The 27,982-nt window shown below is 42.7% G+C and overlaps 1 protein-coding gene across 1 annotated transcript; it reads right to left on the bottom strand.

Moving 5' to 3' along the window:
• Positions 1-887: 887 nt before the first annotated feature.
• prr36a (proline rich 36a) lies at positions 888-27,967 on the bottom strand. The gene is made up of 6 exons (XM_084559613.1): positions 27,806-27,967; positions 13,641-14,286; positions 13,269-13,362; positions 7,278-7,453; positions 4,427-7,018; positions 888-2,439 (listed from the first exon to the last, which is right to left on the bottom strand). Exons 2-6 carry the CDS (start codon positions 14,224-14,226, stop codon positions 1,316-1,318), a joined length of 4,572 nt encoding a protein of 1,523 aa, XP_084415739.1. The 5' UTR covers positions 14,227-14,286; positions 27,806-27,967; the 3' UTR covers positions 888-1,315.
• Between the last annotated feature and the right edge of the window lie 15 nt (positions 27,968-27,982).

Genomic DNA, 27,982 nt, shown 5'->3' on the forward strand with positions numbered 1-27,982 from the left:
GAACAAACAGGTATGGCTTAAATCAACAACGGGTGAACAATTCACCTTACTTACATCAACAGTGACCATTTGGCACCGCCAGGTTGTGTACGTGCGTGGCCCTGTCACAGTCAGTAGCACTGGTCATCATGAGATTGTGTCAGTGATGGCTTGCTTTTAGATGCGTGTGTTCAGAGGACTGAACCGTGATATTATAATCAGTAAAGTGTGTAGTGGTGGTGTAGGCCAGTGAGTGTGGGGTTACAGAGGTGCAGAGTTTCAGTGTGGTGTCACGTTGGGTTTGTCTACTTAAATTTCTGCAGAGACCAGATCCAGCAGCTTCACTGGCAGCATTGGAGACTTCCTTGGCCTGAGTAGAGACTCTTCAGCAGTGTTACTGCTACAACACTGAAGGTCCTAGACTTTTGTTTTTGTTTGCACTGATTAAAAACAAATTTTACCAGCAGATTCACGCATGTTCATAAAAGATAAATGAATGAGAAATGCCTGACAGTCTGAACTCGGGGTAATAAAGTCCCTCACCTTTTTTGCATCAATAAACAGTATTCAATAAAACTGTAGCACCACCAAGCATTAGTATCTGTGTTGTGCTTCTTTTCACAGTAGTTAGAAATCCCAGTGTGTCTATAAATGTGGTCCCCAACTTTTTGGACTTGTTAAAATAAAGCTCTCCATTTGAAACGACTCATCACGGGTTGCATGGATCTACATACGGTAAGTAGTTCCACCAGAGAGGGGTGATTCCTGGGCAGAACTCTGCTTTTGGATCTTTTTAAAGCCCTGACAGGTAGATTTATTCAGTAGTTTAAACGAAAAACCTAAACAAAAATAAAAAAAAGTCTTCACACAAACTCTACGGTCTCAAAACAAATATAAATATTTTATTCCAAACCCTTTAGAGTCTTGCCTTGTTGGTTGGGAACCACTGCAGCACCACATGTTAATCAGTCTACCTGGGTAGGGCAAATCTTTTTGTTTTCCAACATTCCCAGTTTTGAACTATAACACAGTTTAAAATGACCCTGTACAATTTGGTAAATTGTGATAAATATCAAGTAAATGATTTTATGTAGCTTAGCATAGTGTGATCTTTTTTTACCATGGGGCCCAGCCTAAACGTCAACTTTAGTCTGTGCAGCCGTTCTCCAGAAGGAAATACAGTGTATAGAAACAGTACAGCAAGAGTGTGTGTGAGTATAGCATGTTTGTGCGGCCCTCTTCCACTCTTGAATTCCCTTGTTTGTGTGTGTAAACAGCACTTGTCATTTTCCCTGTATGCATGTTGACAAATACACCTGCAGTCGTTTCACCGCTGTCAGTGATGTGTCTCCAGCTCCACCACTGTCCACTCTCCCTGTGGGGAGCTGCCAGTGGCCTCTGGGGAGAAACTACTGACAGATGTGACGGTAGCAGAGGGAGGGGTGAGTGGAGGCAGGAGGCTGGGCCACAAGCTGCTCTCCAGGGGGCTTAGGGTGCCTCCCGCCCCACCTGGCAGCAGCATCAGGGATGAGCAACCGTCTCGATTCAGCAACAAGGTCTGGTTGATCAGCTGCTGGACTATGTCCACTTTCTTCCCCCAGTCCAGGTCCAGGGGTGGAGGTCTCTCTGGAGACTCAGGGAGGCAAGGGGAGGAACTGTCTCCATCCTGCGAGGGGTTACTGGATGACTGAGGAGAACCTGGAACAGGAGGGGGGCTATCAGACAGCAAAGAGTCTTGATGTTGGTCTTCATGTGACATCTGCCTTTGACAGCTGTTGCTCAACTCTTCACAGGAGTTGTCTTGCTGAGGCCCTTTCTTCTCTTTAGTTTCTATAGGGTTCAGCTCATTTATTCTCTCTTCTTCAACCTCTTCTTCATCACTGTTCTCCAGGGCTTCATAGATTGTACAGAGGCCAGAGGAAGGAGACAGCAGCACTGTCTGCCCTTTATTGGACTGTTGAAGCTCTTGTTGCCACTGCATGATTTGCTGTCTTTGCTTCAGCTCATCCTGTTGCTGCTGCAGCTGCAGTTCAAGATCACGCCTTTGTTTAAGTTCCTCGTCTTTCCTCAATTTTTCCTCCTCCTCTTTCTTTGCCACCTCAGCCTGCTCCTTGATCTTCCTCTCCTCCTCTTGTTTATTTCGCTTTATTTCTTCTTCAGCTTCTTCCTTCTTCTTCTTCTGTTCCTCTTCCTCCCTCCTCTTCCTCTCCTGCTCTGCCTCCTCCAGGGGTTTATTCTGTTGCTCCCTACGTTGCTGCAGCTCCAGCAGCTGCCTCTGATGTTGCTCCAGCCTGCGGAGTTGAGGGCTCAGCGCCTGCTGCCCGAGGCTTCTGGGTGGGAGGTCAGCGCAGGTCAGCTTGGGTGGAGTGACAGCAGTGCCGGGTGCTTTGACGATGTCGTAGTAGGCTCTGGGGTACGCTGAATGATCGCGGCGGTGTGGGTGTGGTAGCGTGGTGAAGCCTGCGTGTGAAAGGAAGCGGGAAGGAAGATTACAGTAGTGTGGTGCTATACAATAGAAGTTACAGGCAGCGGGACAGTGACAGCAGTGCAGTGAGTACAAGCAGAAGAGGGTAAAGGGAAGGATGGGCTTCAGAGGCTCATACTTGCTGAAAGAATAGTTGAAGCATTGTGAAGCCAAGCCTGAAGGTCTGCCAGTAACTTACAGCATCAAACTGACCAACAATTACTAGTATTTTTATACTTATAACAAGTTCTAGTGAGACATGTGCAGCAGTGACAGAACCAGCCTGTTTTCAGTATGTATTCAGAGGGCTGGAGTATTTGTGTGAAACACACAAGAAAATAGTGACCCAACATAAGGTGACTGGGGGTGGGAAAATTGTGCAGAGAGCAAAAGTGCATTTATAAGAGGATTTCTTTTATAACTTTCAAATATGACACCGAGAAAAGAAAGATTTTGTATGTGCAAAAAAAGCAGCCAGACTTCCTGTATATGCAATCACTATCAACTATGGTGAAATATAAACAATCACAGAGAAGCTTACTGCAAGCTTTAACAGTCATCACCCGTGAATGGAGTTTATAGTTAGTCGACTAGTGGTACATGCAAAAGCTCTCCATGCATTTACAGACATCCAGCATCACAAGAAAACTGAAATAATAGCTTGGCTTTAGAAGGAATCAAGTCATGGCTAGATGTTACTCACACCTACGCACATCAAGTCCTAGAGCCAAGCTATACAGCTAACCCTGAAAACACCCATCCAAAGTAATAAGTAATGAAATCAGTTCATTGTGCAACAATAACATGCATAAGCTTTAGTTAACCTTATTGCAGTGCTGTATAACGGCACAGCAAGAGTGCTTAAAAAAATGCAGCAGAAAAGAGCAACACACCCACAGTGAACTGGAGGGAAATTACATTAGCAGGAGAATGAGCGGAGTTGGTTCCCATCGAGGCCTGACGAAAAGATCAAATCTTCTTTGCAGCTTCACATGGGTTTGAAGGATGAGGACGTCTCATGAGTGGGTCATCGGCTTGAATACTCATTCTGGCTGTTTGATTTTCAGATCACTGAGGTTGGACATGAGTTTCAGTGCTTATTGTGAAGTGTCCAGTTTTCAAAGGAACTGTAGGAACTTTGTGTATGGCAAGAGAGATGACAGGTTGTAGATGAGTGTACAGAGCCACTGGTAAAAGTTTGTCTAAGTGAATACCAATGGTGTTATGTGGATTTGTGTACAAAACAAACCATCCACCATAATTGTGCATTGCACTCCACTCCAAAGTGTCCATTGTAATAAAACTGTACAGTGAGAGAGTGCATCATGGTAAAAATCTAATCTTTATTTAAAGTTTTAAGGTTCATTACTCCAAAAGATGGATAAACAAAACAAAAAGCTGGGTACAATTTAAAGTGCAAGAAGAGTAGGGATAAGGAAGATTGCCTGTGCATCGTAGGAGAGCAATAGTCAAACATGAGTAGACAATCAAAACTCATTTTCAGTTGTTGCTTCGTTCAGTAAAAAGTACATGGGTAAATACACATGGAAACTTGTTCAACAATTCATTCCACATTTCTTTTGTTATGTTTTACCTCTTTAGGAGCTGTAAACAGACAAGTCACAACCATGCCAGTTTAGGGCAACCACGTAATTCTGTGTTAAATAAGATGAAAACCAAATCCCAGGCACGCTCACACATTTAGCAGTAAATAGATGTAGCTATTGCACATACAGGAGTTGAAGCCGTATATTCATAATGAAAACGTTATATCAGGGAAGTGCCACTGCTGTCCTCTTTATGTCTTCTCTTTTTTTTTTGCTCTCTGTTCATTTATTTATTTTTTTAACTTTGATTATGTCCACCCCCAGAGATTTCATGATAATCACCGACAACAAGAACTACAGCTGTGATGTTGAGGAGTCAGAGGGAGTTAAGAGACATAACTTGGGGCTGTTAGGGAGATGATGAACTATACGTTACCTGCAAAAGAGTCCTCAGTCTTTTCGCAGATAGCAGAATAGTAGGGTGGCTGGATGTCATCCGTGTTTTCCTCTGGTTGCTGCAAAGTGCACAGATTTGATGAAGGAAGTGCGGTTTCCTCTGACCCCAGCACTTCCTCCTTCGCGTGCTCAGCTGACTCTGCTTCCTGCTTCCCACACTCAATGTACTGCTGCTCTGCAAGATGGGTGGAAGGGGGTGGGATAAAGCAAGATTCTTTGGCCTCTTCAGGCAGCTCCTCCAAGGAGAAGATGCCAGGGCTCTTGATGCAGCTCTCCCCTGTGGACTGTGCATTTGAATTTGAAGCTGTGGTCATGGTGTCAAAGCCATAAGATACCAAAGAGGTAGCTGAAGGTGGAGTGGTGTCTTCCCCTGCAGCGCTCTCCATCTCAGCCTCCTCACCCTCTTCTACAGTTGACAAGCAGCGCTGGGCTGAAGGTTGGCTGTCAAAGGTTATGTGGATGACTGCTGGAGTCTCCAAGGAGTCATCCAGCTGAGCTTCTCCCTCTGTGTCGCTGGCCTCATCTTCCGTTACGGAAGATGAGGAGGGGTTGGAAGTGGGGGCAGTTGCAGGGCCTCCCAGCACTTCATCAGCAGGCAGGGTCTCAGCCTCCTCCTCTCCTTCTTCTCTGTCTAATTGAACGGCCAGGTCAGGCTGCAGGGAAACCACAGGGGCTCGAGGTTGGAGGTTCCCTTCTTGATTGTAGTCACCCAGTTCCTCAGGTGTGCTGGTCTCACTGCTTAGGGTGCTTGACAGAGACATTCCTGGGGCAGCTGAGGCCAGGGTCAACACTGGAGCTGGGCTGATCTGATCAATGGGCATTGGAGCAGTGTGATTTTGTGGCTCACTTTTGACAGAGGAATAATGAGGAACTTCTTGATTTTCAGGGACTAAAGAAGCAGATCCTAGTTCTAGCCAGGCTTGAGCTGGAGACTGAGTTGGAGTTTCAGAATCTGCTTGCCAGGGGTCTGCCAAAGGGCTTGTTACAGCTGCCCCTGCTCCTTGTACGGAGTGAAGCCCTTGCTGAAGGGGATCTGCCCAGGGATCAGCAAAAGGGTTTGGTTGATCCCATTGAGCAGCCGGGGCAGAGGGCAGCATAGGCGGGGGAGGTGGGGGCTGGGCCACCCTGTTCAAGTTGTCCAGCCTTTCATCCTCTGCAAAGTCATCCTCATCTGCATTCCCATAGCTTTCTAGCCCACTCTCTGTCACCCCCTCACTAGCCATCTCCACATCATCATCCTCTTCATCATCATCCACATCGTTGTCATGCCTGGGTCTTTGTGGTTCATCTGCCCGCTCTGAGCCTACATCCATGTCACACACCCGATCATCATCATAGTCATCCTCATCTTCATCCTCATCAAAGTCATTGACTGGTATATCAGGGACCTTCTCAAAGTCAGGTGAACCTGCTGAGGCTCCTTCCATGTCAATGGCTCCTTTGAGACTGCCATCTCCCAGATCATCCATACTTTCTGTGCCCTCCAGGACACCAGGGGCACTCAGTTCAGATGCACCCTGCTGGCTACCACTTACCTCCTCAGAGTCTAGCTCAGAGAGCAAGGCACCACCAGCTCTCCAAACCGAGCCCCCTACTGGTCCAGCTGACCCAGGACGAGACTCTTCTGTGGGCTGTGTGGTTCCACTCATTTCAGACACAGAAACCAGCTGACTACCCTCTTTCTCCTCTTCATCTTCATCCTCATTTAGATTGGTAGGTGGGACTATCTGTAGGATGGCATTTTCTGCTGGGAGGGCTGTAGATGTTGAAGGGGTCTGCTCTGTTAACAAGTAAGCAGGCCCTTCCAAGTGGTCTGGAACTGAGGCCACTGGTGGTAATGTAGGCTTAACAGGGAAAGGGATCTGCTCCTGGGTTTTTATTAAGCTAGCACTGCTTTCTAACAGTTCCTCAGGTGGAGATGTTTGTGGTGAGGTTGCCCTAATGGGGCTTTGTGGGGTGGGTGCGGCTTCATGGTTTTGAATAGCCTCTTGAGGTGCCACTTCTGGTATGGTATCCTGGGCCAAGACGGGGGTTGAGACCTCCTCAGATGCAGAGGCAGCATGGAATGATCCTAGTGGTAAGGGCACTATGGCCTCTTGTGTTTCTGCTAGAGTGGCTGTTGTGGTAGCTGCTGCCACTGTGGTAGCTACAGCCACAGTACCAGCTGCACTCTGTGCAGTAGTATTTGAGACATCAGCCTTCTTGGCAGCAGTGAAAGGTGGGACAGCCTGAGTGGGTTTGGTTCCACGCTTGGTTTTAGAGGCACTACCGTTTGCAGGTTTGTTGGCTGGAGAGGAAGGTGGGGTTTGACCAAGTGGCAGTTTGTTATTTGCAGGGAACCGTACAGCAGCTACAGGTTTCTTTGTGGAAGCAGGTTTCGCAGGCTGTTGAGGTTTGGACTGTGACACCTTGGTATCAGCTGCCTTCGTGGGAGTGGACCATTTAGGGGCAGAGTTGAGCTTTACGGTGGCCGTGGGTTTAGAAGGTTCAGGTTTTTTGGTCGCAGCTGGTACTGCGGCTGTAGCTGTTGTGGATTTCTTGGCCACTGTAGTAGACGCTGTTCGACTGACATCTGGTGGGAAAAACAAAAAACACTCACATACCTGTCTGACATAATAAAACAGTTTTGTCAGTCTAGCTTTGGTTACAATATTCTTTGTTAAAATACTTCAGTCTCCAGATTCACAAAGTAGCGAACATTGGAGGAAACTTCACATTCAAAACTCTGCTCTTCGTACTATAACATTTTATTCTGATAATCTGCTAAGCTGTCAGATGTTTTTATCCAATCTAAAAGCCAATCAGACAGAAGATCTCATGGTCCTTCTTACCTTTCTTAGCAGCAGTGGTTCTAGGAGGCTGCACTGCTGTGGACCTGCCAGTAGATGGTGCTGTGTTAACTCTGGAAACAGTGGTTTTGGTAGTTGCAGTGGTGGAGGGCTTGGTTGTAGCTGTGGGCCTGGATGTTGTGGATGTAGGTCGAGATGCTGACAGAGCTGTAGCAGGCCTGGAGACAAACAAAAAGACATGTTTAGGTGGCATGCAAATTATTAACTAAATAATAATAAAAAAAAATTATATATAAAAAATATATATATATATATATATATATAAAATAAAAAGCAGATTCATTTTTGTGGTCCATTTACTTGTCCCATGCATAAATAAATGACCTGCAAATGTAAACCACAAAAGCAGTCTGAGCATTGGGAACCCATTAATACAGCACTTTCCATCTACAGCCAAATAAGAAGGCATCCTCCATTTTCTAGCCAGTACTAAGTGGTTACAGATGGCTTAGAAAAGTGTAGTGCAGAGGTAGAGGAGATGAAACATTATGAAAGCTACACAGCTAAAGAATATGCTTAAAAGAGGAGGAGTTGAGATAATAGCCAAGACTACATACAGCAGCTGTGCATGTAGAGAAGAAGTCTGAGAATTTATCCTGTACTAAGCTCCTCGTCTACTGCTCTGTTTGAAAGAGTTCTTACGTGACACTGCACTAATCCACTCAATCGCCCCAACTGCAACTACAACAAGCAAAATCTCCTTTCCCCATTCCTCTTCTTCTATTCGGCTTTGCTCCTAGAAAAACAATAAGAATCAACATGTGCTCATAAGTCCTTCGCATCTGATCTGTCCTGAGCACAGACGGGCTGACGCAGCCAACAACATTATGTCAGTTTACATTTGTTTTATATATTTGCCAATGTAAACACGGGTTGCACAGCATTTTTCCTGCTCCCCACTATGCACAGAGATTGTCAGTTAAACAAGGAGAAAAATCATAGAAATCTACATGTAATGATAGCCAAACACAACAATCCAACAAAAATGAAACAAAGCCCAAACTGAAAGCTTTTCCATGGTCCAATTTGTGTCCGAAATTCAACCTTTAGGTCAATGTGACTCCAGCAGGACACCACCCCGTCTACATTAGAAGAACGGTGCAATGCAGCAGATTTCTCCCCACAATTGATCTGAATGCCAATGTTGCTTTTTCTGTGCTATACTTAACTTTGTGAAATTTAGTTTGCAGAAACAATGTAAAACCTCAGCACTGTAAATATTAAGCATAACATCCGTTTCTCACCCCAACAGATTGGATTGCCTTAAGGAGGAGTAGTTCCACATCCAATCTGTATTGTTTTTGACTTGGTCTGCTGATATTGTAGTAGATCATGACATAAACTGGCAAATACAAAATGACTTTGATGGCTTTCAGTGGGGTAGCATGCCTGCACACAGATGCCGCTCCCACATTACATTAACCATTACAATGGCCTTTTGTTTCACAAAGATCAGACAACCACTGTACAGCCATGGGGTCATATCTACGGAAGTAATTGGCTGCTAACAGACAGATGACTTGGGTTGTAATGTGAAGTGTAGCTCAAACACTGGAAAGTGTGTCAGACACTGACATGACATCTGCCCAGAGCTAAAGTTGAACAGGGTGGTAACAAGACACAGATCGGAAAGTCTGAACAGAAAGGGCAATAAAAGCAGAAAAAGGTCCATATATTAAAGCAGCTTTCATATCAAATCCTTGATGCAAGTCAAATGTGAACTGACAGGAACATGTAGTTACAACAGAAATCAAGATGGAGAAAATCAAACTAACTTTGCCTACAGAAGGATGGGGGGGGGGGGGGGGGGGGGTATTTAAGTGATGGGAATGAAGAGGGTAAAGGGACTTCACAGACAATATAACCCCAAATGACCCCAAACCCTCTCTCCAAAGTTTTATGAGTTATAAGTTATTACAGTTGATCCAGAGAGACAGCACAGAGAGGAAAAACACAGCCACTAATGCCTGCACTCTACACACTGCCAGTGGGCGGTGGCAGGTGGTTCTGTTGTTTGAGTATTAGTATGGATTACACTTCCTGCCAACGGAGGGATAAAATCAATACAAAACCACAATCCAACGAAGATGAGAAGCACTACACAATTTTAATGACCAAACATGAGGTCAGAGTTCAACACAGGAACAAGTCACTGATACTTTATGGGCTCTCTTTCTCTCAGTCAATAGTCAAATATTTACCACAGATGCAATAACACGCTCATGGAGTTAATCTACTGAGCAGCTGCCACATTTCCTTTGCGACAAATTAAAGTATAAATATGAGTCAGAGCGTCTTTGATGAAGCCACGCCTCCTATCCACCATTCATCCACAACTCTTTTCCGTTCTTTATAAAAACACTGCTGGGGGGCCAGAGTCCCCTGGCACAGATGAAATTATTCTGTTTTAATCAGCTGACCAGCAGGTATATACTATCTTCATGTTGTAGTAAGCTTCCCTACATAAAATGCAGTGTAAGTAGGCATTCTTCTGTCTTTGCCCTTTGCCCTCTCATCACTTCAATGGCCCCCTCAGAGACAACAAAGGGAAATGGAGCACCCTAACAATACCTTGTTTGGCTTGTCGGCTATCCAAAACTAGCTGATTTACTCCTTCCCGAGAGCAGCACACATTCCTTAGGCTTGTGATCTTTCAGATTCCTCCTTGACGATAAATAGTGAATGCCTGGACCAGTTCAGTGCAGAGTTGTAGATGATATGTTGCTGCCTAGCAATAGTCAGGGCAGACAATTTTGGCTCTTATGAGGCCCAAGACACCCACTGTCACTGTGATAGATGCCATGGGTCTTTTTATGTTAGGAATGTAATCCGGCTCCCTGCCAAGACTGTTAGCGAGAAATGACGCAGTTTTACCTCCAGCGGGTCAATGCAGTTAAAGATCAGGAAGATTCAGATAGCGAAACAAAATAAGATGATAAAAAAGGTAAGAAGAAAGTGCAAAAACATGCCATTCTGTAAGGTCAGTACAGTGAAAGGCACAGTACAACGAAACGTGTAACCTTTGACAAATTCTCCATTACAGTCCACCTAGTATTTGATTGAATATAAAACCAACAATTCCCAGTGGTGCCCCTTTGAATATTATTAATTCTACTGCAACATAAAGGCATAGTCACTGTCCTATGCTGCACTTTTTTTCAGTCCCTATATGCAGTGAAATGATGAATGATTTTGAACGCTACATGGATGTGAAGACTCCAAAAAGGCTTAAAGGAGATCCTGGCCAAATGCCCAGCTCTGTAAATGTACAGAAGGCAGAAAAAAAAACAAAAAAACAGATGAGGGTGCAGAGAAGGAAGATGGAAAGAGGGGGTGGGGCGGGGGGAAAAAAAAAAAAAAAAAGCTCTCAGTGCAAGGACTCCATTGCCCAACAGGAGATCAGAGCAAGGCAAGTGTCAGATTTTATATTTGGTGTCAGCTCTAGTTATCAATCTCAACAACCACTGTAATAGAGACACTGTGCTGTAAATGGACTGTGTGTGTTTCCTAGGTACTTTCTTACTGTAAGTAAGAAACACACAACTGAAACAATCCCGCCTCTACTGTGTTCACAATAAGGTTGTTTAGCACGGATGCATTTTTTTTTTTTTTTTTTTTTTTTACTGCCTTTCTACCATTTTCTTTTATCAAAATCATATTACCCGCTTTCCTATAGGTACGGACACATCATCCTGAAATCAAAGAGGCAACGAACGCCGACTGTGACATTGCTTGTCGCGTGTCTGGGCCATAATGTTGCACTTAAATACACTGCAAAGAATACAAATAGTCAAGCAGGCACAGTGACTGGAATTAACTCTTCTGGGAAACTGGAATAGCTACTATTAGGAGCTATTAGCAGAAATTGTCATAAACTGGCGACAACCAGTGCCATTGGTACATGAAACACCGGAGGAAATTAGGACCACAGATGCTCACCGCTGGCTCAAATTTCAGCTTGGTGAAATCCTATTTCAGGGAGCTCATTGTCCAATTTAATCAGTCAACTTTATTTATTTATTCTTCACCAAACGGTTTGTTCAAGTTGAAATAAAATCCTTTTTAAGCCCTAATATTTTTTGTTTCTCACTTAATATTTTAAGAAATAGTGCTGTTCCTTTCATTGGACATAGGTTTATGTGTGTAAATATAGTAACAGGTCTTGACAGTTTGGCCAACAATGATTGCTGTTGTCACAGCAGTATGATAACAATACGGTATGACTGGAATTACAACAAAGAGGCGATCAAGTTGTTGTAACTAGATCTCACTGGGTAGTTGGCCAAACGCTACGTGTTTCAATGGAAAGTTAGAGCTGTCACACTCGTGCAAGTCTAATACAAGTCATGTCATGAGCTACGTGAAGATTTGTTAATATTACTGCCAGAGAGACAGCACAAATATCAATACCGACTGAAATTCACACCACTATACACTGGATCTAACACACTACTGATCACATCACACAAACAAAACACAGAATGCATCACTTGTCAGAAGGGAAGACATAAGCTGCTGGTCTCTTGTTGAGAGCCTGACATTGCAGAGGGCAAGCCAGGAAACACACTCGCATGAGGATGAGGTACCACTGTAATCAGACTCCTACAGTTGAAAAGACTCATCTAATTAATTCACAGGATGAGCTTCTCCATGTACACACTGACACACACACACACAGAACAGATCATCAACAGAAACCACTCTGGCTGACCTCCCTCTACCCTGCAGTTATTGTGGTGCCACAATAAGTCACACTTCCTTAAATTGACAATGGTCACACAAGGCAATGTGCAATGCAAACGTGCTTAGTTGATCAAGTCATTTATCAAACTAAAACTACAACTTGTCTCGAATTTGACATCTTTGACTTTTGGACCAACAAAACAAGACATTTCAGAATTTTCAGAAACCGTGAAAATGTATAATCTTAACATTAAGTGATTGCACAAAACCATAATATTCTCTAATGAAAATAATTCTTTAAGTAAATGCATTGTCAAATGTGTATTATTGGTCATACATTTTAGCTTGTATGTATATCTCGAATAGTAATGCAAGAGTTACAAAAGACAGATAAACTGCCATTGAGAGCACAATTGCTCATAGCCAAATAAGAATGTGGTGACCCTTTGCGACTTCACAGCATAGTGATGCAGCACATTACTTCTTTATTTAATATGAGCATAAAGAGAAAAGTCAAGTGGAAGCAAAATCTAATCAAGCCTCTCAGTACAGAACATTACATCCTGTGGAAAGACATTGGACTGGTATATTATAGATCTGACTTGCACTTAATTTGCAAAAGTGACTATCGCACTTTTTTGTCAATATAAATCCTGTGTTTCCCACTTTCTAGTCTAAATGGCAAAAAAAAAATAAAATGGAGAGAAATGACAGCCAAAAAGATGATTTGAGAGCAGCAGGTTTAGCTCAAGTAGAGTGCTCTCTATCCAAACCAATGGGCCTAGTATGAGAGGGATTATAATCCAAGTCAGCGGCTCTCTGGCCTGGGGAGGTGGGTCTGGTTTCTGTCTGGGGGTCTGTTTGGGACAAAGCGGTAGTTCTTCAGTATCGCTGGTTCTGTTAAGGCCCTCTGTCTCAGGTTATTTCTGCTAACATGACTCACACACTTGAAGTGAAATCCGACTCAATAATGGCTCAGAGACCACAATGGACATCGTTCTCCACTGCTCCTTTTCATGGCACCAAGATAAACAAAGTCACCCTGTCATGCAGTTTGTAAGGGGGGGTACAAAGTTCAGACCTTAGAGAAAAGTGGGTGTGTGTTTGTATGAGAGAGAGAGAGAGAGAGGGAGAGAGAGAGACACAAAAGGGGAGAGAGAGGAGTGCATTTGTCATACTTCAATAAAATAAAGGGTTTTGCCAACCACTAAATTTTATTCAAATTTTTACTACACGTCACCAGTAGACTTGTAACCTTGGCTGTTGTCTGTTTAAGATAGACATCTATACCTTGTCGTTTTTGAAGTAGTCACACCAACAGCTTTAGTTGTATTTGAAGTGCTGGGTTTTGAGGAACTGGAGGCCACCGTTCTACTGGCAGTAGCTACAAAAAAAAAAACGACAATGAGATTGCAAAGAAGTTAGAATAACCAAGGGAGTACCAAAAAAAAAAAAGAAGAAAGAAAGAAAGACAAAATTCCTTCTAAAACTTGATTTATACTTCTGCAGTCACAAATCCTAGGTATGCAAGTGGACTTAGGGAACAGAGCTACACTGTACCCATCATGTAGGTCTGACGCAGAAGCTTAAATCCAGTTTTAGAAGTTCTGAAAACTTCATTACATTCAACATTTCTTTTTACAAAAACACCTTTAGACTCACCTGTGGTTTTGGGTCTAGCTACGTTTACAGTCTCAGTTGCTTGTCTCTTCTTGGTAGTTCCATTTACCGTTGTTAGTTTGGTACCATTTGTTGCTGTAGCAGCAGCAACAGAGGTAGTCCTGGAGGGTCCAACAGACTTCTTGTCAGGCACTCTAGTTTGGCTCTTTGCCGCAGTGGAAACTGCTGCAACACCTATTGGTCTTTTAGGTACAGCTCCTGCTGATGCTGCTTTTGCTGTGGTTGTCATCAATTTCTTTCCTGCAGCTGCAGAAACATTGTTGGAGGATTTGACGTCATTCACCGTGCGGTGGAAGGCAGTAGCTGGCCGTGAGATAGATCCAGACACTCCTGTAGATTTGGTTGTGGATTGGGTTTTTGTTCCGACAGCCTTTGGTTTGACTTTGGATTCTGTTGTCCCCGACTTGCCATTGGCCTTTGGAGCAGCTCTTTGTGCTGTATCCTTTGCTCCTTCCTCTTGTTGAGATGGGGCTTGCTCTGTTATGTTTTCCTGCAACGAAGACGGCTCTGTCACTGCTGCAGTTTCTGTGGGCTCTGTCGTTTCCATTGTAACCCCATCTGGTTTCATCCCCTCCTCCTAAGGTGTGGATGCCAACGTCGAGGCTTGTTCCTTTTATAGTTTAATATCCTGTAGACAAACAACAAAACATAGATTATTCTCCAGGCACAGTTTTTACTACATGCCCATTAATACTTCAGACCTCCTTTTCAAAGCTGAATCCTGTCAGCCAAAGGAAGCACCATTTATGGTAAGGGGCCTCAGTGGAATTTGGGGGGTGTCTGAAAAAACAGGAAACGAGCAGCACAAGATGCCAGCAAATTATTTCTATAAAACCAGCCACTTTCCAACACAGTGACTACTCAACCATTTAACACAGAAATACCATGACAATAATGCCTCAGAACCAAAATAAATTCAAAGGAATTGCTATTAAAACATCGCAATAAAGAAAAAAGTATATATTTTAACTGTAAAATTAATGGGGGGAGAAGAAAAACAGATGACTTGGGACATGGCTCTAAACTGCTTCCAGCAACTGAAAAATATAAGGGGAAAAAGCTGTGGTTTGGAGTGCTGAAAACCATGAGAGGCCTCACAATGTCCTGACATGACACAACCCACAGAGGGTGAGAAGAGGGAGGAGGTGGGAAACAAGCACCAAATGCCTCATTTGTTGGCCATTGTCTTCCCCTCTGTTGAGCAGATGCAGAGGGTAACTGTCATGTCATTTATGGTTGCTTTAAAGATTTATTGCGTAGGGAGATCCCGACTGTGTTAGTAGAAAATCGAAATATTAATATGGACTCGGAGTGAGGTCGTATTTAAAATTCTATAACCAGCTCAGTCTAGTTTCTTCTGCTCGAACTGGACAGAGATTTTCCTGGATCCATTATGGGTTTAGGTCTTCACTGCATCATCCTCTCTGTCCACAGTCCCCATTTCTTTGCCCTCTGACCACAGCAGCTTCCACCCCCTTCTCATCTCCTTTTGTCCCTGTAGCCACTTTTCGTCTCAACTCCTTGGTCACCCCCCCCCTTCCCACTCCTATTCGAGTTACTTCCAGTAAATGGCTATACAGAGGGGTGATCTAGATAGTAGTCGCCTGGGAAACAAGCTATGCAAGGGATAAAGAAAGAGGAAAGAAAGATGGAAAGAAAAAGAACAAAAACCTACTAGAATAATAGAAAGTACAGCAACAAAACAAAAGCTTTCAAACGTGTGAACTTGCTCATCCACTATGGGAATATGACAAATCATCCATTGTTGAATTCCTGAAAACAGCACGCATCATGTTGGGCATTTGGTTTAAATAAAATAATAAATTAAAAAGCTGTTCTCAGGGGATATATTTCCCTACCGATAACTAAAAACATCTGTGAAAAACGACAAGTTCCAATGAGCAACATTTTCCATTGACTACTCAGCACATTTATAACAACAACATAATAACAACAATTAGAAACCTCACATTTCTATATTGATGGTAAATGTACTTATTTAGACTATTCTCCAATTGACATATATCCAATAGAATATTTGGAGAAGCAAAACTCATTCTTGTCCAAAGGTCACTTACTTCAGTCACATAACATCTGAGTTAATGACATTGAAGCTCCTCTCCCACGCAACCCAGCCTTTAGTCATCTTATTTCATTAGTTATGCTTACAGGTTTACTTGTTTGGCCTGAAACTCCCCACAGACTCCACACAAATGCCTACACAAGCAACTGAAACCGCTGTTAATCTGCATAAAATAATTGAGTCCTACCCTTTTGGTCAGCCATGGAAAAGTTACAAGTTGGATGCAGTGTTGCAGCATTTGCCTTTAGACGAAGTGTTAAAATTTGCTGCCTCATGTTGTAACTATTATTCTCCTCTGGTTGCCATGGTTGCAAATCTGACACAGACAGGACACCAAATAGCTGAGAACAGCCTGCCAAAAGTAATGTTGTCTTGTCCTTTTTTTTTGAAAACATCAAGCCTAGCTTAGGTTTTATAAGACAATGAGCAGAGCCCTTTGAATAGTGCTGAGTAAATCAAATCCCAAAGTAAAACATATTTATTTGAGGGAGGTTTTGATGTTGTTAGCATACTGGGATCCATAAGCCACATATAAAGTGATTCACTGACTGGAAATTGCTTTGTTTCTGACATGTTTAAGCCAATAGATGTCCCCTGCCTCTGGTTGTCTCAATGTACTTCTAACCCAAAAAGTTTCCCAGGAGTTTCCGTCTTCTCAGTCCGTCTCAAAAATTAGTTTACTTCAACTGGGTACCTGTCCATTTTTAAGGACTGGATTAATTTAAAGGGGTGGGCAGTTTCGTTTTCAACAGTGCGTCCACAGCTAACCCTGTTACAGTTTTTCTCAGTTGCTAAAACACTAAAATCCATTGGCTGAAGAAAGTTCTCAGTTGCTTGAACTCATTAAGCTAACTGTTCAGTCTGTTGTCAATACCTTAAACCATTTCACATGGTTTAGCAAAACTCTAAACACATTCTCATTCTTAAAACACATTCTGCACTCTAATGCACATGTCATCCATACTGGTAAACACAAGTGGCAACAATTACATATAAAGAGAGCAGAAATGTCATTGATTGAACACAATCAGTCAAAATTGATTTCACTTCTTTCAAATGATGTGACAACCAATATAAGCCAGTTCAGAGAGAAAACAGGTTGTTGAAGGTGGGAATGAGAAAGTGTGAGAATGGACAGAAGAATTTATGTGAGAGGACGAGGACGAGTGCGTATGCGAGGTGGGGGACGAGGAGAAAGAGGAGGAGGGCAAGAAAGAGAAAGAGGAGGACGAAGAGGAAGAGGAAGAGGAAGACAAAGAGTGGAAATATCCGATGAAATTCGAGCAACAATCATAGACCATGTTGTTGGCTGTATATGGTACAATAAACAAATTGTATGGCCCTGAACATTGTGCTTTCCATTTGTTTTCAGTACTGACTGCTCAATAGATTTCGACTGGTTACAGGTTCATATCATCAAAGAACAAGAATTACAGTATCACAGAGATGAAGTTTTTGAGATGCAGGGTACAGCACTGTAAAAATAAGGGTACAAGAAGGAGGAAGAACAAAAAAAAAATGCAAAGAGCAAAACACAGTAATTTCTGATCAATTTTGAGCTTTTTGTATAATGACAGAAAAATATGAAATTTGTTTTGAGATTAAAAATGTACTTCTCCCTGAGAACTATATGTTTTGAACAACGTGTTTTCTATTTTTTGGTGTATTGTTTACTGACTGCTTGATAGTGTATGTCATTTTGAGCAATTTGTTTATTATATGAGAGCAGTGTTTGATTTTGAGCACAGGTAAAACTGTTTTGAGGCGAAAGTTTCATTTTGGGCACACGTAAAACTGTTTTGAGGCGAAAGTTTGATTTTGCAAGAGGAGTCAGAGGTTTTGTAAATCGTGCTTGAAGCTGAGGTTTTGTGTTTAAGGTTTTGAGAAAATGGAGCAAGGTTTCAGAAATTGTGTTTTAGCAATTGAGAAAAACTGTAATCCAGCAGAATTGCCAAAACTGATTAAAAACATGTTTGTATCAGGCCAAACTTTTGAGGAATCTTGGTGACTTTACTTCTCAATAAACCCTACCCTTTAAAAAAAACAAACAGGTGAACTCCCTGTCTCACAAAAAGAGCAGTGAGACAGGGAGTTCACCTGGTGTTCTGATGTGCATGGCATTGCGTGTTTTTTTTCCAGCTACTACTGCCAGGGGCTGAGCAGACAGAAAAGTGAATCAAATTCCTCATGTGATGACCCCCTCCCGGTCAAGTAAAAGCATCATCTCTGACCAGCTGACCCCATGTGACGTCGCACAGAGGGGAAGCTAGTGGATCATTAAATCCCATCCACACAGGCACACAGATAAATGATGTTTTACCAAATTACAGTAAGACTGCTCTGCAGCGCACTGGTGTCTGGTTTCATCATTGGAAAATGCCCCTATACACCAATGCTAGACTCGGTTTAGGGATTCTTCAGGCTGTTGACACCTAGCTGGGAACATGTTGAGTCAGAGCTTCATGTTCAGAGTAATCACCACACAACTATACCAACAGAATTTAAAATAACTATTAACGCCCCTGGTAACAATTACCACGTGTTGCAGTTTTTTTTTTTAGTTGAAGGCTAAAACACTGCAGCATATGTTTAGCCAAAGCAGATGAAGAGTGTGTGTTTATAAATGTAGTCAGTTTGTCAGACCGAGACCGTCTAGACAGAGAGAAAACTGAGTTGCCTTTATAGTACTTACATTCCAGTTCTAACAGAAATATGGTCGTATGTGCCACTAAATTGTACTCCTGACATCTGTCTCCAGACAGTTTAATTAAATCTGTTCAACGCTGTATCTCAGTCTCTCCTGCTACACATCCAGACATTAGAAATGCAGCCTACAAAAATGGGTCACTTTTAATGCTGTGTTAAATACAAGCTGAAAAGGATTTAGCTGGGCTGAGAGCATTGCAGGGGTTTGTGCATTGTGCAGTCTGCAGAAGGTGGCGGGGAGCGTGTGTTGATGATGCTAGAGTGCAAAGTCACCTGTACATTTACCCCAGATGGTTATCACACAGCCACAACTACAAAAAAGCAGTTAGACGACATACAATAAGTGCATTATATATTGATAGTCTGAAATGTAGATGGACGTACATTTCAGCCAGTCACAAACTGATACTTAATTATTCAAGCCATTTTTAAAACCAAAGAATCACTTGTTCCAGCTGCTCATTTGTGAGGATTTCCTGTGTCCTTTTCCAGATGCAAGAGTAGAACAAATAATCATGATGTTGAACAGCTGGTTGGTAAAACAAGTAATCAACTGATCACTTTGAGCGTTGTTCAATAAGAAATCAGTGCTTTAAAAGGTGCCAATCATCATTTTCATAATGCAAAGTAGTGTTAGTTCTGCAGACCTATGCAGACCTTTGCTGGAAGCATGAGACTAGCCATTTACACAATGTTGAGTTTTTACGACTTAAGATTTATCAGTGCTGCATCTGCTTTAAGATGATTAATGGTAGGAAGTAAATGCCTCAAGCAGTCCCGACCACATTCCAGCTCTGTCGACTTCCTCTAGACTCCTTGGGGCTACGCAGTGACAGCTGGCAGTGTGTGTGTGTGTGTGAGAGAGGGTGTGTTGGTGAGTATCCGGAGCTGTAGGGTCAGCAAGTGACCAACTAATGCATGAGTGCCATGTGTATAAGCATGATGGACAAATGCGTGAATGAACAAAAGATCTTCCAGACTGAAGTCTGAAAATGTTATTTGCACAAATTTACAGAGACAAAACCAGAAAAGTGGAATTTGGTGGCATGCCACTTCCTGAATTCTTGAAATTCCTCCTACATTCTCACCACACCTTGTGACATTTCCAACAAGCTAAAGTTGGCCTGGTGAACTTGAACATGGCAACAGGTTTGGGACTGAGCAGCAGACAGTGCAAGTAAAGGGAAGCCTGACAATGTTTTCAAAAGAGATATCCGTGTGTTCAGTAACTTTCCTTTGGTGACCAGGGACCCAAGTTTATGTGTATGTGCATGCAACTGTGACACAAGTTAACATGTTAACATGAAGAGGATGGTCGATTCATGCAGTGGAGTGAAGATTAAAACAAGAGGCGCCACAACAACAGAAACATACAAATAAAACCTGCTAAACTTCACTACAATTGCCACCACAAAAAAAAAAAAAAACTCTTCATGTACAGTCTTCAGAGAAGAAACTTAAAGCAAATGCATGTGAACAGTGGTCAGGTAAAATCTCCCCAGGAAATGGGAGGCAGTGTGTGTAAATGTCTGAATCGCCATCTGACCATACAAGGCAGTGGTGCTGTTTCTGTTGTAACACAAAGTGTTTAGTTCACACACATACAGAATGACAGAGAGAAAGAAGAGAAATTCAATCTGCTGCTGGCACACACTCACACACCCACACAAGAGAGGAAGAGTGCATGTAAACCTAGGGTTTGTGAATAAAACACTCTAAAGAGCACATTACTGAACAGTTGCGTCAATCTCTTCACACAGAGAATCTCAGTCTAATACACAAACATATACACATTGGCAAATTGTAGTTTATCTGACCTTTATAGAACAGATGGTGGGCAAAATCATTCTCTTTAAGCTTGAAGTTCTTTTGTTCAGCGCCCTCCTGCAGTAAAGTCAACTGATCCAACAAAATGTAATCTTGAAAAAAATGGACAAAGAATGCACCAGGTTGGAAATAAACAAACAGGAAGTCAGTGAAGGATGCGGTAGTCTGTCAGTTGCCACTGAACTGACCAACTACAGTGTCATACTAGTTGTGAAGAGCTCCAATATGTTGAAACAGAAATTCAGTTCATCTATGACAGTAATTTCAGTATGCAAGATGTTTTATTACTCTAAGAGCACCGGGTTTAGTTTAGAATGAATTTCTTATACTTCTGCTCAGCTTTGATGTAGCACGTAGAATGTGTAGTTCCCTTTAGAGGGAAATCAAATTTTAAGCTGTCCGGAAAAAAAAACAGCTAATATTCAAATGTCTGAATGCCAAAACCGAAAACTAAATGCCTACAAAACATAAACATATGTTAATGTTACGTAGGCAGTGACCCAAAATATTTGGGTCACTCTCTACTTTCTACTCAACATTACCCCACAGGCTCCACCACATAGCTAAGACATGGCCAAGTTGACAACACTGGAGATGGCCGTTTACATTACAACACCCACTAATACATACATGCATGCATACATAACAAAGTAGCCTAAATACTTTAGAGGCACACTCTGAGCGTGGAGGGATTAAGAAGACACTGGCATGGTTTCTCACACTTATGTCCAACTAAAAACCTCACAAACATAAAGATTACACAACAGCTCTTCCCAACCTAAACACAAGTTCTAAGTGAGTGACAGTAAGAGCCACAACAGCCCTTGGCCTAAGGACAGCTTTGGCAGCCCATTATACACCGACCTCTGTGGTGACAAATATTGAAATCACAAGAGTAGTTTAAATGCTCTTTCACTGGAACAGCCCTGATCCACAGAGCAGCAGCCCCCGCCCCCCCTCAAACCCAACCCATAGGACCATCACAGGACACCTTCAGAAGGCCCATGTCCATTCTCTGATGAGTCACAACTGTTTTGGAGGCACAAGGGAGACCTACACAATATTAGGAAAGTGGTCATAATGTTATTCCTGATCGGTGTATCCACCCAACTGAAGGAATAAAAACAAATGAGTCCTTCTGATCCAATAGAACAAGAGCAACATATTCAGGCTCAACATGAATAATTTATTTCCAACTTCTGTTGTCAACATCATGGAGCTGATTATATATTTATGAAATCTAAAACTGTCAGGCAAAGCCACCACACTACTGAACACCTCTCAGTCTGGTTTAAGTCCATCATGGCAAGCTATGGCTATTTATTTATGCTGAGGTACAGGTGGAAAAACGACAAAAACATAACAAAAATTCAAAACAGTTCTAAAAGCCAAGAAATGTGTCTTGAGGTCTGTGGATGCAGAGGGTAAGGCAGTCTACAGAGGCTCATCACCCCACCCAGAAACCTATCAAGAAGATGAATGACACTCCACGCATCTCGTTATCTGTAGACAAAGAGACACATTAACCCTCAGAGATCTTGCAGCTTCGTTGGTTTCTGTTCATCTGTCTAAATAAGACTGTGTGCAGGTGTTGACAAGCTGTGCATCAACACATTTCATCCTTAGACTGATTTTGCACCTCCAAATGTCTAGAATATTCTGACATGCAGTCTATTAGTAGATTTGTTTTCACCACTGAGAATCATGGGACAAATGCAATCAGATCAAACTAGTGCTAGGTGTCTTTTGTCAGACTATTTTTTGACTGAACACATTCAAATAAGGCAGCAACCAGGAATAAACGAGAAATGTTAGTCTCTTTCTGGGAACAATTCATCACAGATTTCTATGATGGCAAGCTTCTCTTTACTACTACTCCCTACAATACTCTGAAATTGTCCCAGAATGTCCCAACTTATCAAATGTCCCTTTTGATTAGATTAATTTAGCAAGAAATTGAACAGTATCAGCATATTGTATCAACACTGTCAGAGTGCTCCATAAAATAACAGTTAATTCCATCAGCAGAGTAAAAATAAACACTTTCATCCAGGGGGCGTTAGGCTGGATGTTAAACTCACAGTTTATTCTAATCTACTTTTTACAGGACATTAACATGTCATAAGTGACTGTGAGGTTCTCAATAAGGCCATCAGGAGCAGGTGGTTAAGTGTTACCAAGCCAGTTAGCCTGTAAGGGAGTGGCACTCAAAACGGGATGGACTCCCAGCTACTGGCAGTGCATTAGTCCGAAAGTCTGCATGAAATGGGTGGCAATCTGGTCCTGCTGCCATTATAGCACCCTAACAGTGGAGAATGTACAGTCAGTAAGGTACTCAACCGCGGTGGGATTGAATATAGCACAAGTATTTGTGTGTAACTTATTAGATCTGGTCAAAAACAATAGATGAGTTAGGGTAATACTGGGTGCCATTAGGGGGAGGGTGGGCAGACTGGCTCTTTTGTCTGCACTGCACACCATGTATCCCCCTCGGGCATGGTGCCGAAGGGAATACATGGAGTGGGGGTTGGTAATGAAGGGATTAACTAATATAACGGGACAGAGGAGCAGCTGGCACGGGTAACTTCACCCAAAAGACCTCAGGGCTGGAGAAAAAGCTATAAGGTGAAAAAGGAATGCACGGATGACACCCATTTAAAATAGTGTGTATCACATGGATGTCCTAAATACACACAGAACGATTCGAGCTGGTCACAGCTAAATCATTACTCATATCATTCAGAACCACACTACTGATTTATTTACATTAATGGTTATGTTTTTGCAAGTTACACATACATACTCTCAATACTGAAATAAAGAATCATATTTAGGGCGGTTATTCTAGCATGCTGGACCTTGCCGTTTAATCATCACCAATCATCCTTAAAGAACACAAAATCTGAGGACAAGTGAGAAGAAAAGTTATGTGAGAATTACTAAAAATGGGACACTAAAAACAAAGCCATGGCTATAAAACTCACAAACGCAATGTGTCTACACATAGCCAACACAATAGGTGATGCGCAAGTGAAAACATTTTTACCTATGTGCTGCTGGTGTGTTTGCATTGTTCTAAACGCTAGTCAGCCGCGTCAAATCTCTCCGCGTACTTCTAAATTTTGAGTGAAACTGAGCAGCCCACCATGCATCCATCAACAACTACTTGTACTGAAGTTATTGCAACACAGAAAAGTCCAAAGACATCCAAGTAGATAGTTTGTTGGAGGGAGGCTTTTCTGTACTTGCCCAGCCACAAAAGATGTGAACAATGAAATGTGTTTCTGCAGCTGTTGAGGTCTGTGTCGGCGAGTCACGCAGGTACATTTCTGGGGAAGTGTGCAAGGCATGGAGGCTATGCTGTACCTACACCATAGAAGTGATGCATGACTAGAAATCAAGCTCAAGGCTCATACCAGTTTCCCACCAAATACCATCATCCCAAGTTAGCTCCACTTTCCCCATTCTTTCGACTGTCGGCTAGACCCGTTTTCAAATATGTAATGCAGCCCAGAATTTTATAGATCTCAACGGCCGGACAGTAAACCAACCTGTCCCTGCCAGCTCCTGAAGACAAAGTCTGTGTAATGTCTGACTGAGTGTGAATAGAGCTGCTAATTATCCTGGTAATTTACAGCGGGAAAGTGTGCATGCTGATGTGTCACCATGTCTTGTCTCCTGCATGTACCTAGATGTAATCCCTGTTCAAAACCAAACACTAACTGTGCCTTGAATTTAATATAAAACAAAAACACATTAAGCAATTCCATCAAGGACGGTTGGCTGTAGAAAAGACAGACCTGACATTATATTTACCATATCAAAGCCAGCGGCCACTCCCCTGTGCACCAGCCAACTAGTTATAGACAAGCAGGCAGATAGTCAATATAATGCTGGAAAGCCTGCGGGTCAGATCAGTTACCATGCCTTTGACTGGGAAGGGTGAACCGAGGCCAGATGGACACTGATCCCACATGTCTTTCTGACAGCCACACCCCACAACAGTGTGAAAGACGCACACAAACCAATAACTAAACACACAGGACTGACCTTCGCATGCACATAAATTGGCAAAGGATGACAACAGGATATGCCTGGCCTGTCCTAAACAAACACACACCCCTGTTGCTGTTGTGCACTTTGATTCACCCAGATTAATGACTAAACAGATCGATATAAACCAAAATGCTTCAGATGAGATTGCAGCTGCACAGGACAAACAGGGCCAGGTTAAGGCATAATCATGCACTATAAAGGCTTTAGTTAAAAATGCACCATTAAAAAAATAATAATTTAAATTAAAAAACAAACAAACAAAAAAAAACAGCACTGTGCTGTAATGAGGAACATTGCATATCTTTCAAGGTTACAAAAGTGAGCTAACAAACAACCATTCAAAGTGCTGAATTACTCTTTCAATAATTACAGTGCACTGTGCCCAGCTTCACAGTCCCAGACAGACAGAGTACCTAAAAAATGCTGCGCCAGCGTCCACCACTTTATCCAAATGGGCAGGAGAGTGCCAACCTCTAAACCACAGTGATGAGAGTCACAGCACTGTCTTAACATCCCACTGCTGAAAAGCCAAGAGCAACACAGCAGATCCACAACAAACCTTAAGCATGAATGACGAGTTCAACTCTGAATGTCTTCAGATCCAGTAGAGCTGGCAAGAGTTTGGACTGAATTTCCATGGGCGTGGGGCTTAGACACAGAATGCAGGCTGTAACCAGCTGACTTCAAAGCAGATGCAAATGCTGCGTGAAGTGCACAGGTTGTTCCACTGAGCTGCCCTGAAATTAACGTTAGCGCACTCTGACATTTCATTAACTAAAGAATTGACCCTCTCTTGCTCCTGATTGGTCTGCTGACCACCAACCAGAGAGCTACTACCGTTTGTCAAATCCCAACTTCATACGTTACTATTGCTAGGTTAGACAAATAACAATGCAGCTGTCCTCTCCCATAGAAAAACTTTGAAAGCCTGTAATAATAAGATTCTGTGAGATAATGAGGTGACACAGCATGAACACATAACATTAATAGACACTGCAAATATTACTGGTCTTTCTAGTGTTCAGTTTTTCCAAGTATGGTTATTTCTTCTGCAGTACCCATTTCATGTTAAGACAACAAAGACTACGGGTTTTCAAACATTGCTATTGCATGTCTAACTTAGCAACAGTAAAATAGGATGTCAGGGCTGAACAAGAATAATTTTGTACTGTATTGTAATTCTGGATTGGCTCGAAACAATATTACTGACCCCTCTTTTCTACCTTTATTTTAATTCAATTTATCTTTCAAACATGAAATGCTTCAGCCATTAAAACTGCTCCATAATCTCAAAAGATAGATGTCTGCTGGTAAGATGTAGAGTAACTAGCAAATACTTTCTGCTCCTACAGCATGAGATCACGATGGATTTGAATTGCTGACCTCGACAACCATCATAACCCCTCACAGCTGTCGCATTGATGCAGATGATCCTGAATGAACAACACAGATCATCAGCCATTAGATGTATTAATCCTACAGTAAGAGACTGAAGCGCACATTTTCCTACCAGCTCAGACACAGGCTGCACATGTCTGACAATCATAATCATTCAAGTAAATGCTGACATGGTATTCAGTATGTCAGTGAAAACACAGGACTGGTTCACTCGATACAGATCACCAGACTTAACCCGTTTTAAGCGTGGCACCCATTTTGAACAGGCCAGTCAGGTCAGTCTATCGCACATGCCGCGATGGCAACCACCTGCATTTTTCACACACTGCCATGCCTGAAATAAACAACAACTGTAGCCGTCCCATGAGCACAATAGCCCTGCCCGAGTCAAAAAACAAGTCTTGAAGTTCACAAAATGGAAGTAGAATGGATGTAGAGGTTTCAGTACACTTTTATTATAAGCACAAAAGATCATAGGATGCAATGACACAAGAAAACTATATTGAGCTCCTCTTCTGGTTTCTCCTGAGTTTTCGGAAGAGGAAAGGGAAAGAGGTGTGGAAAGGGGAAGGGGCTCTGTAGTATAAAAACACAGCTGTGTCCAAGTTCCCAGGTTGGATCTTGGTCCATCAAAACCATGGACTAAGGTGCCTCCACAATCTTTGTGGTTCTGTTCGAGGACTGGTTTGGCCTTCCACCAACGAGAAAGTCACTAAAGAACCATGTCTATATGTCACCAAACACGACAGTCAATTGTCAGCGCCTTCTATAACCAGTTTTTCTACCGTTCCTGAGGTTTAGCTCACACAAAACCTAGGAAATGACATGGTGTGCCCTTTTTGCAAACAAAAATGTAGTCCCATGATACTTGCTAACTTTATTTAGTGAACAGTTGTTTTAACAGACCTTAACCATTGGTGCAATCCCTAATGGACAATGTACACTGGATCGTGGCATGGCAAAAATAAGGCTGCTATGCTGTTGCTTAGCCAGCCAGAATTAGCACGTTCAAGTCCCATTCGCACTTTGTTTCTCATCCAGGACATCATAAGTGAGGATTCTGACGTAAGAAACACACCCCTGTTTGGGTCTGCATGTCAAATTCTGTTTTGAAGCCAGGGAGAGAGTCACCACTCTTGTGTCCAAACCCATCCAACCACACCCAGTAAAATCCCAAAAACAGTGATTATGTAATGCAGACTCGGAGCCAAAAAAGCTGACTGATAAACAGCATCTCTTCATCACTGAGATCTGCAGGCAGTGCTGTCCAATGATCTGTCTCATAGGCTGTTCTGCCAAACTGGGATTGCGATCACTCCATGTGCAGGAGAGTAGATATGAAAACAAACCTTGATGGTAGAAAACAACTAAGGAGGCAATGAATTACTTCAGCAACACGCTGAAAATAACTACACTGACTGTAAAAGGACAAAATACCAACAATTACTTGGTTGTCAGACGTGTCCTCGTGAGGTTTGGGAGCCTGTCAATGATCCCTACTAAGTGATCTTCGGACCCCCGTCTTAGAGCCATTGCTGTGAGAGTTTCTGGGTGTTTTTCCAGGCGTCAAGTGGAGCTTTAATAATGCCATTTGTCTTCTGGAACAAACACGCTGAACTCTCTCTGGTTTAGCAAAGGCCCAGTCCTGCCCCACAGAACAATAGCGGTGTACGCTGGGGGAGCTCGCAGGCTGAAGCATATAAAGCTAGGAAATAAATTGAATCGGATACCACTGAAGAGCATGCCAGGCGAGCTCCGTACCTCCCCAGACCAAATTAAATCTGTTATTGGGAGTAAAACGCACGTTGAATGCACCGCCCAACCCTTCCGTGCCATGCTAACGTTACACATCCATCACATCCAGCCACAAACTGGCCACTCCACACTACAAAGAGGGCGCCTGTCTTAAACACAAACGCGGTTTGGTTTATTTATAAAAATAAATAAATAAAAAAAACACTCAAAAGAGGGTGAGACTGGACATTTGTAGATATTTAACGGTTAAAACAGTACAAAGAAACGAGGAGGCAATGCAGCGAAACTTAAATAATTTCTCTCGTTGTAAATTGGCCGTTACCTTTCAGCTGTCGAGTCGTCCACACTCCAGGAGAAACAAACAGTCCCTCCCTACCGGGTCAGCAACGAGGTAAAAATGCACTAAATACGTCGACGGAGCCGTAAATTTCACCACACTAACAATAGAGCCGTGCACTCAGCGGCGAGCGTCCCTCTCCGTGTCCTTCCCTCCACGTTT

Source organism: Chelon labrosus (assembly GCF_963514085.1).
Source record: "Chelon labrosus genome assembly, chromosome: 2".
In the NCBI taxonomy this organism is placed as follows: domain Eukaryota; kingdom Metazoa; phylum Chordata; class Actinopteri; order Mugiliformes; family Mugilidae; genus Chelon; species Chelon labrosus.

Bases quoted from the DNA above. Each gene is read 5' to 3' on its own strand.
- prr36a (XM_084559613.1), bottom strand. From the start codon at position 14,226: ATGAAACCAGATGGGGTTACAATGGAAACGACAGAGCCCACAGAAACT. The intron at 13,363-13,640 runs GTGAGTCTAAAG...TTTTTTTTGTAG, and splicing joins AGCTAGACCCAAAACCACAG to CTACTGCCAGTAGAACGGTG. The intron at 7,019-7,277 runs GTAAGAAGGACC...TTTTCCCACCAG, and splicing joins AACCACTGCTGCTAAGAAAG to ATGTCAGTCGAACAGCGTCT.